Source organism: Melospiza melodia, chromosome Z (genome assembly GCF_035770615.1).
Source record: "Melospiza melodia melodia isolate bMelMel2 chromosome Z, bMelMel2.pri, whole genome shotgun sequence".
In the NCBI taxonomy this organism is placed as follows: Eukaryota; Metazoa; Chordata; class Aves; order Passeriformes; family Passerellidae; genus Melospiza; species Melospiza melodia.
Genome location: NC_086226.1, coordinates 64860152 through 64874026, shown reverse-complemented (window position 1 = coordinate 64874026; position 13875 = coordinate 64860152). Strand labels below are relative to the sequence as shown.

The 13875-nt window shown below is 50.2% G+C and overlaps 1 protein-coding gene across 3 annotated transcripts in view; it reads right to left on the bottom strand.

Annotated features, from left to right (window-relative positions):
- TMOD1 (tropomodulin 1) overlaps positions 1–13875 on the bottom strand; it is a 26990-nt gene extending 13115 nt beyond the window's left edge. The window contains exons 1-3 of one of the 3 annotated variants that reach the window (XM_063180191.1): positions 13797–13875; positions 3012–3175; positions 1002–1158 (exon numbers count right to left, since the gene is read on the bottom strand). In XM_063180191.1, the coding sequence (XP_063036261.1) occupies positions 1002–1158; positions 3012–3131 (277 nt within the window). In that variant the 5' untranslated portion in view covers positions 3132–3175; positions 13797–13875. Of the gene's footprint in view, positions 1–1001; positions 1159–3011; positions 3176–13598; positions 13679–13796 lie in introns of those variants that run through there. The other 2 variants (XM_063180193.1, XM_063180190.1) reach the window with 2 other exon arrangements.

Below are 13875 nucleotides of genomic sequence, written 5' to 3'. Positions count from 1 at the left end.
AATTTTTTAAATCTAAAAATACTGCCTCAGGTTTTGTTAAATGAACAGATTTTACACAAGCTCTTTTTAAGGGAGCCGTGTTGGTCAGTAAAGAGGCACCTTTCAGAAAGACCCTCAGGAAACATGTTGATATGCCCATATTTTCATGCTTTTTTTTTTCCACACTGGACAACCAGATCTTCTGCTGCAGGGGAATCACGGCTCAGAGGGAGACACAACAGCTGAGAGAAGTTACTGAGAAGCCTCTGGAATGCAGAGGCAAGGACTGACCAGACCATGTCCCTTGTTAGATGATATTTGGATTTCTAATGGGAGCAGGAAGGTCACTTGGATAATGAATCATATACAAGGAGAGCAGCAAAAGATGCCAGAAGGAGAAGAAAAGAGGCAGAGAAAAGCCCTGCTCACAGGCCTCAGGCCATGCAGAGCAGGAGTGCAGCAGCCACTGCAGGGTACGGTGCAGGAAGACACAATCCTGCAGGAGACTGGCAAATAAGGCTGGAGTTGTCAAGAGATTATGAAAACTAGATGGGAACTGCTGGGCCTCATCACAGCTGCGGAGAGCTGTGGAGTTTCTCTACAGTGAGAAGCTCACAGAGTCAAAATGGAGAGTGAAAGGCAACAGTGAAAGATGGAGCTTAACATGAGGAGCTCACAGGAGAACAGGGCAAGGAGGAACAGGAGAGAACAGAAGATGATTTCTTTCCCAGAACCTGATTCAGATGCATGGGGAAGGGAGAAGGCTGCACAGTGATACAACTTCTGTCCAGCACTAAACAACATATCAGGTGGTGCCCAAATCAGCCAGCACAGGGACCTCTTGGGTCCACCCAGTTTATCAGCCAGCCTGGGCTGGGGCTAGGCAGCAGAGAGATCAGATTCACCACACCAGTAGTGTCAAAAAGAAGTTTTATCCACACAGATCAGACATAACCCTTCTGCTGTGCACCCACTATTCCTTCATTGTGATACACCCAGCACAGTGCAAAGGATGACCATACCTCTCTTTTCACCCGTGAAAGGAACCAAGTCTTCTCGGTCTTTAATGTCCTTTGCCTGCTTTTCTAGGTGGGCCATGAGTTCTTCCCTTTTGAAGGGGCCAGTTGGTGGCTTTTGTGTCTGGTCCCGCTGCCTGAGCCCTGCTGGCAACAGTGCATTCTAGACATGGAGGTGAGAAACACAGGTTATCTCTGCAGGCCACAATCCCCATCCATCAAACACTCACCCCTCTGCACTCCCCTCACTGCACTCCCCTCACTCTTCTTCCACAGTGCTGGACAGTTTGCTTCTCCTTGTGTCAAAGGTTATCTTCATCCAGCCCCACTCATTCCCACATCATCCAAGATACGTGATACTCCTTTCCCCCTTCAGTTTCAAATGCTGCCCAGTAGAGGTTTCTCTGCAACATCAGCTCCAGCCCTTTCTTTCTGGAATCTCTCAGCCACCTTCTCCCCACTATATGAGTCTGTGCAAGTGCCCACAATGCTCCATGTGTCCCAAAAAGAATCAGTTCAGTTAAATCTCATGATCTTTCACAGAGCAGATCAGAGAGTTGTGGTGGTCTCTTCTGCCTTTTAGGATCCATCACAAAACTACAGAGAGGGTCTCACAGAGAAGATCACTTGGTTGCAGAGCAAACCCCCTGTGAACCCCAGGTTTTTTTCAAGCTGCCTCCTTGTTACTCAGTCACGTAAGCCTCCACGGGAAGTTGGTTTGTGCTTGACACATATGGCACGTAAACACCTGCTTATATTTAAATATAGAACAGCCTTAATGCAGTAAGTAAGACTATTCCCAGATTTGACACTAAGCATGTTCTTTAAAGCTTTACTGGATAGAAGTCAACATTTACTTGTTAAGACATCCAAGGTGATGCTGAACAACACACTTTGATTTTTCCATGCCTGCCTGATAAAAGTACTTCATTATAATTTATGTCTGTGTCAGTGAAAAGCCTGGGAAGGAAAATTACTAACAGGAAGCAGTTGGAATCGGGCAGCCCTGGAGGGCAAGAGAAGTGTGTGAATTGCACAAGCAGGGAGGCATAGGAGACAGCTTGCTTCCACAGATGTCATGTCATGCAAAGCAAAAATGCAATCTTCAAGCAGACTATACCTGCACTGACAGATGTCCATAATTATCTAACCTTTCTTCATCTTTCACAGAATGCTGCCTCACCCCATGTCTTCTGAGGTAGCTGTTACCAGCCCATCAGCCCATACACTTAATCCCAGGAGCCAGTTTGCCAGCTCTCAAATATTTTCCTGCATTACAATTAAAAATACTGATGATGCAATCTACAGCACCCATCGTTTACTCCAGAAACACTAACTGCATGTTGCAGGAACAATTTCTCACTTGGCAGTGCCCGAGCTCCTCGAGTAACATTGCCGTACACCAGAGGCCAGCCAGTTGGCTCTGCACATCCCCTGCAATGGGGCAGTGCTGGCTCCAAAAACCTTTCACCAGCTTGGCTCCAGCAGCCCCCATGTTTGCATATGTGCAGCTCCTGCTGATGCTAGGAGGTTGCTAAAAATAAACTGTCCCACTTTGCAAAACTCCAGGATTTGGATTTCTGCCTAAATGGATGAAAATACAGGCCATTTGAAGTTTGTTACAAAAACCTCAAACCCAAAACACCAAAAAAAAACCCAGAAAACCCTCAAATCAAGCAACCTGCAAAGCATTCCCTCCAAGGTGGCCTGCTCTGAAACAGAGATCCATTTTCCACAGGATTACTGCACTGCACCAGCCCTGGCTCATATTGCTGCGGCAAGTCACAGATGCTCATCACATGGGAAAAGGACAGAAGAACAGAAACAAAGATACACATGTAGACTGTGCTTCCAACGTCAAAAAATTCTTCTGTGTATCTGCATCCAGTGTCTTCTACTCTTGCTCCAAGTACAGGCTCTGCAAAGGATCCCACTGAAATACAGATTACTAATGCAGCCCACTCCCCCACAATTACTAAGATTCACGACCTAACGTCTCAATTAAAAATTACTTACATCAGGATCCAGCTCTTCCAGTTCATTCTCTAACTTCCTGAGCTCCTCCTCTGTCAGAGCTCCAAGGATCTGATCTTCATCCAGGTCTCGGTATTTTTCTAGCTCCTTTCTGTAAGACATCTTAGAGGAGTCTTGTGGATCTCACTTCTATGCTGTAACAGAACCTGATATGAAAACAAGACATGTTAGCACTGAACACATGAAGCATGATGCTGCAGCCTGCCTGGCTGGGGAACACTGAACACTCCAGAGCTGGAGATTTGTGCTTAAAGCACAGCTGATTTCAAAAGATTGCTCAGAGCCCCCCTTTCATATCCCACACACAGATAATCACCCAGGGAGGAGAGAGCGGCGCGGCTCCAGTAGCACATTGCCCACCACGGATCTAGGGGACAGGACTGAGGAAGTTCTTGGTACAGGACCCTGGCTAGGGATGTCTTTCTGCAAGCAGTGCTAGATGTTAATGAAGCATCCTGGGCACTTATTTCTTTGAAGGACAATAAACTATAAGTCGTGAAGCATTCAGCTCTCACTCATGTCCTTACAAGCCCCCAATAACACCGCCCTGCACATGACACTCCAGATAACATCGCTACTGGAGGGGAAAACAGATTTGTAGCACCACTGAGTACCTCTGAGCCCTGAAACCTCCACAGGGCTACAGTGCATGGCACTTCTTCCCGTATTTTAAAGCCGCAAGGTGATCAGGAAGTATTATCCACTAGGGTTCAGGAGGCTGCCAGTTAAATGTGCTATTTAGTGACCCACCTTTCCTTGGACAGCACATGTTTGCCCTGCTGCCAGCTAAGCAGCTGACCTGTGTGCTACTGCAAGAAGAGAAGTGAATGGTCTATCAGGACAATCCCTGCTGACCCCAAGGTTTGGCCCATGTCTCCTAATACAATGTGCCATACACAATCATATGCATGTAACTGGACCTCTGCAAGCAAAAAGACAGCAGAGAAAAAGGTTCAATGTGTTGAAAACATGCAGGTGGGTTAAAAGTACACTCAGCATAACACACAAAAGCATATCCAACTCTGCTCTTTTGCTGACAGTCTCCTTCTGCTCCACAGCACTGCCTGTACATTTACTTTTTTTTTGGCTCTGTTTTTGCAGAGAATACCAAGTCCTAGATAATTTAAAGTAACTTTTCTTAAAGTGTTGCTATTCTTTTATGTGACATTTACGTTAAAAATAGCAGCAAGGCCTGTGTATTTTTTTGGGAGCCAAACATCTTTTGAGTTTCTATAAATGGTCTCTTTTCAGCTCCTGTGGAACATCAGAGCCCTACCCTGAATCACATCTTTCCAGCTTTGCTTGTCCCCTCCAGACAGATTATGCTCTTATGATCACTCTTCATTAGTGGAGAAGTTTCTTTATGCAAGTTACAACACAGCTGCTGTTCCAGATAGGAAAATTATCTTTAGCTTGGTCACAAAAGGGCACAGTAATGCACACATGCTTGCTCAACAGCAAGCCCTTAAATTTAGAAGCTGTCATCTTGTCAGACGTTTGGTTCCCCACTAGTGTGATGGCAATTCCTGCATCACTCACATTCCTGCCACTCGGCACTTAGGAAGCGCGAGGAGATGGTGCCTTCTGGATGGGAGAAACAGCCCCTGAAAGTCCCTCAGTTTCTCTGGGAACTGAGAGGGTGAAAATCAGCTTTTCACTGGCTGGTTTGCTCCAAGGAGCAGCCATCAGCCCGTGGGCACCGGAGCCAAGGGCAGCCAGGAGGGTGGATGGAAGCAGGAGCGGTGTGGCGCAGTGGGTCTGTGAGTGGGGGGAAGGAACCCCACAGCCCTGTGCTTCACCAGCCCCCTGCAGCCCTCAGTGCAGGGCTCCCTGTGCTGTGAGGCTGGCAGGCAGCAGCCACACACCAGCCAGCCTACGAGCCGTGTCCCCAGCTCAGCCCCTGCAGGCCTGCCCTTCCTGCAGGCACAGAGAAGGGCACAGCCTTTACTGGCCCATGAACACTGAGGCAGGAGATCCTAGAATAGCAGCCTGCACTTGGATCTGGATATGTGCTGTGCTACTGCAGCCTTAGATAGCAGTGCACGAGCCACCACCAGCCTGGATTTCATATGCCATACGTAGTTTTGACCATTCTGCCATGGAAGGAGCTGGAACTAGGAGCAAGGAGAAAGGCAGAGAATAACCCACCCCAGGCTGCTAAATTCCCTAAAAGGGCTTAAAATGCCCACACCTGCCACACACAGAGCAATATCTGTCTTGGCTACATGAGGACAACTATTCCCAGAGGCAGCCACAGACCCTTCCCAGGAATGCAGGCAAGACTCAAGCAGGGGCCTGTCTGGGAGCAGAGTGCAGCCCCGCAGGGTGACCTTGTTGCCTCCCTCCAGAAGGACAGAGGTGTCAGCACCGAGAGGCAGGAGAGACACTGGATGTCAGTGCACACAGGCAATGCTTCTGGAAAACGCCTCAGGTTTCAAAGCATCTTGCAGAGATATGAAGACAAGACTGCATATAGAAAAGGCCCTGAGGGCTGAAGACAGGTGCAGAGCCTGCTGAAGCACAGCTGAAATCCCCGTGGAGAGAATTTAATTTCCTGCGTATCCCAAAGAGAAGTGTCGGGGGGCAGAGTACCTTCCCAGACTGCTGGTGCAGCCGGACGGTGCCGGCACCTCGCACATTTCCCGTGGAGAGCACACTGACTGAGAGGGCCGCTCATGGAGAGGAGCAGCCTTGCCCGTGGCAGCAGGACTTTCTGTACTGCTCCCCTGCCTGCAGAACCAGCTGCTCAGCTCCGTCTCCTCCTGCACAGCCGCCAGGACCAGTGTGTTCGCTGGCGCTCCCTTATCTCCACATCCCAGGCTTCTTCTAACCTATCTTGCTAATGAGTGCAGGGAGAAAAACCAAACCAGCCCATCTGCTGTAAATGGAAGAGGGCTTTGAACTGCCAGTGAAAAGAAAGCAGATAAATTCTGCCTAAGTGAAATTGTTTTCGTTTGTACAGAGTACAACCCACCACGACAAAACAGTTCTCCCTGACTTGTGCCAGAGTAAAAGCATGGTTTAACACAGGTTCCACCTTCACCTCGGCTCAAACAAAACAACAAGATCCTTCAGCACAACTTGAGTTCTCACTCTTTTTCATTAACCCTATCACTCTTCATTCAGTCAGCTAAGGAAGGCATCACAAAATAATATAAGTGCAATATACACATACTGAACAGAACTGACACTGTTGCAACTTTAAGTCCTCAAAAAATTGAAATTCATATAGATTACAAAGATAGCAAGATATTAGGCCTCTTTGTTCAAAGTACTTGTCAGTCACACTGGAAGACAGCCCAAGCACTTGCACTAAGTAAGTCTGAGCAGCACATAAGCTGGAATGCACAACAATCATTAAAATTATTAAAGGAGAAAAATTGAATTCACTGGGAGATAATAAAAGGTCATCTACAGGAAAGACTGTTCTCACCATGAATATGGGAACACAAAACCAAACCAAACCAAACAACATTGCTGATCATGAGGGGGATAGAACAGTTCCCTTCCGAAGGGTTCAAAAGTGCCAGGCAAACTAATGGATGCTGAAAATAAATGAAAATGAAAAGCATCCTGTACAACACTGGACATAATCCTTTCACAGTACTTTGCACTGGTACAGCCCCCTGCAGCACCATGACCTTTTTGGGGTGCTGAAACCTGAGAGCAGCACTGACATCTGCACAGGGAAGCGGTGGAAATCCATCCGGGAGAGCGGCCCACGTGGCCCACAGCTTCACCACCATCCGAGGGCAGGCATCAGTGCTTGGCTGTGCTCCTCAGGTGGACGAGAGGGACGGCAGGAGCAGGGCAGCACTGGGCTCAGGCTACAGCAGGGTCTGCTGGATTATCCCCCTGTGATCTGACAGCCCCAGGAAAAAGTGAGGAGAGGGAGAACTGGGTAAAGTGACAGGAACAGCAGCAAGACAAATTTCAAGAAAACACAAAAATGTCACAGTGGAAGCCACACGTGCTGTGTTAGGCCTGCCGTGTGTGACACACCTGGCGCACCCCATGTGTGACACACCTGGCCCACCCCGTGTGTGACACCTGGCACACGCCATGCGTGACACACCTGGCATACCCCGTGTGTGACACACCTGGCACATGGAGTGCAACACACCTGGCACACCCCGTGTGTGACACACCTGGCCCACCCCACATGTGACACACCCGGCACATGCCATGCGTGACACACCTGGCACATGGAGCGTGACACACCTGGCGCACCCTGTGTGTGACACACCTGGCACATGGAGTGCGACACACCTGGTGCACCCATGTGACACACCTAGCCCACCCCGTGTGACACACCTGGCACATGGAGTGTTACACACCTGGCACACCCCGTGTGTGACACACCGGGCCCACCTCGTGTGTGACACACCTGGTGCACCCCGTGTGTGACACACCTGGCACATGGAGTGTTACACACCTGGCACACCCCGTGTGTGACACACCGGGCCCACCTCGTGTGTGACACACCTGGTGCACCCTGTGTGTGACACACCTGGCACATGGAGTGTGACACACCTGGTGCACCCTGTGTGTGACACACCTGGCACATGGAGTGTGACACACCTGGTGCACCCCGTGTGTGACACACCTGGCACATGGAGTGTGACACACCTGGGGCACCCCGTGTGACACACCTGGCGCACGCTGTGCCAGGCAGTCCAGCGCCTCCCTTCGCAACCTCCCGCATGTGCCAGCACGCCAGCAGCAGGACAGCACAGGACAGAAAGCACTGCCCTTCATCAAAACACAGGGAGAAAGAGCAGCTAAGCTCAGCCGAGGCGCGGGGCTTTCCAGGAATAAATTCCATTGTCAGCCCAGCCAGCCCTGGCTCGGGGGTCTGCGCAGGCAGCGCCGTGCCCAAGGCTTGGCCCGTGGGAGGGTTTGGGGCATCCCTGGCCACCAGCACACCCAGCAACCACCAGAGGCAGAGGACAGGAGTTCTGCGTACTCTGCCACACAACGAGAGCCATGTCCGAAAAAAATTAACATCCTCGCCCCGGACAGCCCATGAATCTACCACAAAACATTTTCTGTGCTCTGAAATGTGAAAGCAGAGCATGGGGCTTGGGTTCTGGGATAAGGAGGTAGCCAAGCATGACCAGCATAGCAATTGATTCCTGCAAAAACTGCCAAGTTTGAAGACAGAAATCTTTTCAGGATGAAAGCTGTATTCAAGGAGCAGTGAAGGCAGGAATTCATATCATGAGGGATGGCTTGAAAACTGTTCCTGTTTGACTCACACAGGGTGTGAGTGATTTATGAGTTGTTTTTTTTTTTTTACAGCTTAAGTATAAATCTGAGTCAAAGTTCAGAATTACTGTTTTGCAGTATAAAAATAACAAACCAATATCAACCATCCCCCCTATAGTTGCTACAATAATTTTCTTTTCCTTTGCTTGCAGCATAACTTAAAAGATAAATGCTAGTGTCTGGTGTGTTTTTTGACGGAGTGTGAGTTTTTTGACCTCAAGTGACCATTTCCTATAAATTCAAGAGAAACCAGGTGCTTTCTGTGCATACACTTAAATCTCAGTGAGTCACCCAGGTGCAGATTCAAGATGCATGCTGTGCAGATGAGAGGAACAAATAATCTCCAGCTTTTTTCTAAACCAAAACTGTGTTCCTATGTGGTCAGTCCTTATGTGGTGACAAACCTTAAAGCCAGTAGTGAACCTTAATGAAATCTCATGCAGGACTCAGACCCTTATTCCTTGGGAAGCTGCACACGTGTGCAAAGGGTCTGTCAGCCCAGAGATCTTCTCTGCAATGAGGGAGGGCTGGGGCACTTGCACAGTGGTCTAAGGCCAGGTGGGGTTACCAGAAGCACTTGGAGAAGGGGTAGCTGTTACACATGTAGTGCTGGAGCGGGCACAGTGGGGATGTAGAGAAGAAGGAGATCAATCCACCAAAAAGCTAGTCTCTGCTGATTCTCTCCTCCTGGGACAATTTTCAAACTCTGAGCTTGCATCCCAACATAATTGGGTGCTGATGACTCCATGGGCAACTCTGCTTTTTGAGTCACTGGGCAACCAGACATAACCAGCTCCCTGCAGTTTCAAAAACTGACCAACAAATTATGGCCAGATGCAGCAGCAATGAAGAGAAAGATGTACATCAGCTCCTACCGAGACCACATATAAAAACGTGATCTATGTGAATTGTGCAAAACCCAGTAGGAAATCAGAGCAGAGCAGAGGAGGAGTTGGATCCATCCCCAGTGTCACCACACAGCCACACACAGCAGAACTCTTCACTGGTGGGTGCTGGTGACCACGATTCACCCTGCCCACGAGGGGAATTGTGTGGTACAGGTACTGTGCTGGTACAGGTGTGTCTCCTCCCAGCACACAGGTACCAACATCACACCTCAGCCCCACAGTCCCTTCTCTCACAGACACTACCAGAGCCCAGTGGTGGCTTTGCAAGTGACTACATGCCCTGCACTTGAGGTACAGAGCATCAAAAGTTTCCTCCACTTCAAATGTACATTGTTCTTCTTAAAATGAAAGGAAGATAAATGCCTAAGACCAGTCCCTTAAGGTAATGGCCTTAGAGTTTCTGTAGACTCCTTTTCAAGCAGATCTCATTTTCTAGTAAGACAGGAAAGCATCATTTTAACAAGCCATAAACACACACCCAGGCTGCAGTATCAAGTACTGTTGGCCTGTCTGGGCCCTGCATCACCGCCTTGAATGTACAAGATGATGAAAACTTTAGTTAAAGCTACAAAAGACTTTCGATAGACTCTGCCCTGGGCTTGGAGTCCAAGCTGCATTAGAAAGTGTCTAGCCAGGAGATCCACATGGGAGACCCAAAGGGGATCCTCTGCTTAGCCCCACTGAGATGCAGATGGATGCTTCATGCTATTTGAGGTCCTCTAGTAGAACACAAGTCTTTGCAAGCTGAACAAGCAAAAGGAATTGGGCTTATTCAGTCTGGAGAGAGGAAGGCTGCGGAGGTACCCAACTGCAGTCAGCAACATGCTGCCTAAATGGAAATTATTCTTAAAGAAGAAAAAACACAAATTCGTGTCCTGGATGAGGAGAGTGGACAGAGAAAAGAAAGGGGATGCTCCAGACGGTGAGAAGCTCTGCCATATCAGATGCAGAAAGCAGAGCACACACTCTCATTGCTCCAGGCAAGTCAGCCATCAACAAGAAAGACTGAGGCACTCTCAGCCTCTCTGCAAGAGGCTCATTCTTAAGGAAATCCAACAACCAATCTGCTGTCTCTTCAGGGAACTGAAACTTCTCCAAGGAAGACCTAGGCTTCCTCCCAACAAGCAGCTGTTAATCTAAGACATCCTGAAATTCATATTTGAAGGAAACATCTGGAAGAAAGGATTTTGGATCTATCAAAGCACATGACTGTGACTCTTGCAGTGACATACCAGCCATGCAGAAGATGTAACACTATCTGCAGCTACCGTCACCACCCAACCCCTGCAGCAGTGAAGTTCAATAGGCCATGGGCAAGACCTACTGACAGTGCAGCTTCACTCCCATGGATATCCTCACGTCAGAGATGACATTCCTATCCTTGACAGCTCCACAGCAAACACCTTGTTGTCATGCACACACTAGGGAAGGCTCCTTGCGCTCAAGCTAAGTAACCTGTCCCTTTGTCCACTAGGGCTGAGGAAAGTCTCACACTGCTTGCACTCTCCTCAGTCTTCTCAGCTCACCCAGCTCCTAACCCAATATCCAGCAACTCCTGTATCTCCTGGCTCTCCTCTCGTCAATAGCCCTGCAGCCTGCAAGCCACACAACTCAATACTGGTGTTCACCAAGTGGTCTTTCTCATCAGCAAATAGCCTGGATGTTTGGTGACCAGGCCAAGATCTAACAAAGCCCAAACACAAAGCATCCCAGCTGTATCTCCCCCACTTCACATATTTTTAAGACACACTTGTAAACACAGTTATGTGTTCTCCTCTTTGGGGTGAGGTTGTCTCATGCACCTGGCATGCACTGAGTTGCTTAATTACTAATCCCTGTGAAAAGCATGTGGGCACACTTGAGTCATTAGTGACACTCTGCACTCAGTTCCTGCTCTGTAACTTGAACCCTTCCACTTGGAAACTTCACAGCCATCACAGTCTCCTCTGGAAACTGATCCTGGGTTTCTTTCCTGAGTTTCTCTCACACCATTGTGCCAGGCCTGCAGAAGCAAAGAAACCAGCTCCAGCTGGGAGAGCTACCAAGCTGCACAGAGCCTGCATGGGAGAGAGCTCTGGGTGAGCCCCCTGCAACCTTGCCTGCAAGCTTTCCCCAGGCTGCTCCCAGTCAGAGTGTCCTGGGATATACAGACTTTGGTCTGACCCAGGATAACCTCTGTTATGTGTTTATCTCATTCACCATGAACAAGTGGGAAGAATTCCCTCTGAGGAGGGTAATGCAGCTCTAAGGCAAGGTTTCAGGAAGGGGGGGAATCTCCATCTTTGGGGATTTGCAGACACAGGCCATATGAAGCCAGAACCTCCCTGTCTGAGGAGGGGTCTGCTGGGAGCTGGGGATGGGCTGGAGAGCCACAGAGCCTCCCGGGGTGCTGCCTCCACGTGCCAAGAACATGGGGCCATTTAGCACCACAGACTCACGGAACACAACTTTCTGTCCTGTCTCTCTCAAGAGCCTGGTCAAGGCTTCACTTTTATTAAGTGAAGACATTTTGTCTATGGGTCTCCACCCGATCAAAGGAGTGAGTCTTGCTAGCTCATGACGTGCAAATGACTGTCAGCTCTTGAGGAAAAAAATCAGAAGGCAGATCACAGTTTCCTTCCCCCTAGCTGTGCTTTCATAAAAACTCCACACACCTGAAAAACAGCGAAGCAGCACACAGAAAAGCACAACAATTCACCTGCAAACACTACATTTAGTAGCACATTGCTCTGGGGAATAGGAGCTACACATCTGGCAACAGAGGACTGGTGCTTCTTACAAAGGGTTAATTCAGGAACTTTTGTAAAGATAAATCAAATGATCCTTTGGGTGAATGAAAGTGAAAGTTAAGCAAAGAAAGTCAGTAGTGAGATAGACCAGACTGTTCCCATATCTGTTTGGCTTTCTCAAATACAGTAAGGGGGTGGGGGGGAAGCAACATATTTCCAGTATTATGCAAAACCACAGTATCTGGAGAAAAGGCAGCAGACCATCAGAGCTGAGAAGTGTGTGAAGAACAAGATGAGTCAGGCTGGGAAACAATGCAGTGCTGAAGGAGGGGTGGGGGAAGAGCCCTGACAGGGGGAAAACAGAGACTTTGAAATGAGAAGCAGTGAGGCTGTGAGGCAGTGTGCTGGTTGGAATACCCAGCCGTGTGTACATTAGGGCAACAGGTACAGACGCTGTCAGGAGGCAGCACTGCAAAAGGAATTTGGCTTTTGCAATGTGAGCAAGACGGTGCTTGGCTTCCATGTTGTAGCCCAGCTCTTCCTTTCAAGAGGGCAAAAGAGCTCACTGCTATGACCTGAAGCATGGGTTCCATGCCCAAAAAGCTTGTCCAGTATTTGCTCTCAGAAAAGGTGCCACCTCTCAGCACAAATCTGGACGAGAAACGAGGAAATCACTCTTTACTGCTGCATGATCTGGCAGTTCACATAAGAAAGGGATTAAAAAACAAATCAAACCACTTAAAACCAACTTCAGTCACATGGCTGAGCACCCTTGTTGGGCTCAAGGCCTAACATCCAAGGAAAGATGTAAAGCAAGCAGGAAGGACCTCCACATAAGGGGAGAGCAGCTGGCTCTGAAGGGAGGCAGAGGGCTATGGATTCTGCCCAACAAACCATCCATGACTATTTAAAAAGCAGAGGGCAACAGATGAGCACAGTGAGGGCAGAAGCTGTGTCCATCTGAGTAAAGAAAGGTTATCTTTAGGACAGGCAATGCTTTTCAAGGCAGTGACTATTTCAAGCTGGAGAAAGCAGGGACAAGGCAAATACAACAAACGGCCCCAAGGAACCTTCCCCCCTGCTAATTTCCACTTTTCCCTTACAAAAGCAGCACAGCTTTCTAGCGATTCATTGTCTGGAAAACCATCTCCTGGAAGAGCTCCCTGTATTACAAGCGCAAGCAAAACCAGTAAAGAAGAACTCTCGGTGCCCTCTGCAAGCCGCTCAGCGCCGTGCAGAGCCCTCTCCTCCCACCGTGTCAGCACTCCCGATTCCCGCCGGGATTTGCCGCGGACACGCGTGAGCGCCGCCGGCTGCCCGCCATCCATCCATCCATCCGTCCGTCCGTTCATGCCAGCGCCTCCGCCGCGGGCCTCCGCCCGCCCGCCCGCCGGGGGCCCGGCCGCTCCGAGCCCGGGGATCCCGCCTGCCCGAGCCCGGGGATCCCCGCCTGCCCGAGCCCCGGACACCGCCTGCCCGAGCCCCGGGAATCCCGCCTGCCCGAGCCCCGGGAATCCCGCCTGCCCGAGCCCCGGGAATCCCGCCTGCCCGAGCCCCGGGATCCCCGCCTGCCCGAGCCCCGGACACCGCCTGCCCGAGCCCCGGGATCCTCGGCAGCCGCACGCCCGCCGCCGGCTCCGCGCATCCCGGCTCCGCGCTCCCACCTGCGGGCACGGCTCCCGGCAGGCAGGCGTGTGCCGGCAGGCAGGCAGGCACGGCGACCCAGCGCCCCAGCCGTTCCCTTTCCTGCGCTGCCCGCACCGCAGCGGCGCCCGCTATTTCTGTCGAGCTGGGGACGCCCGGTGCCCGCCAAATGTTGTGCCCCGATACGGGCCGGGCCCGCCGCCCCTTCGCTCGCTTACCGCACCCGTGCGCCGAGCCGAGCCGAGCCGTGCCGTGCCGAGCCGTGCCGTGCCGAGCCGAGCCCGGGCGGCTCGTCCT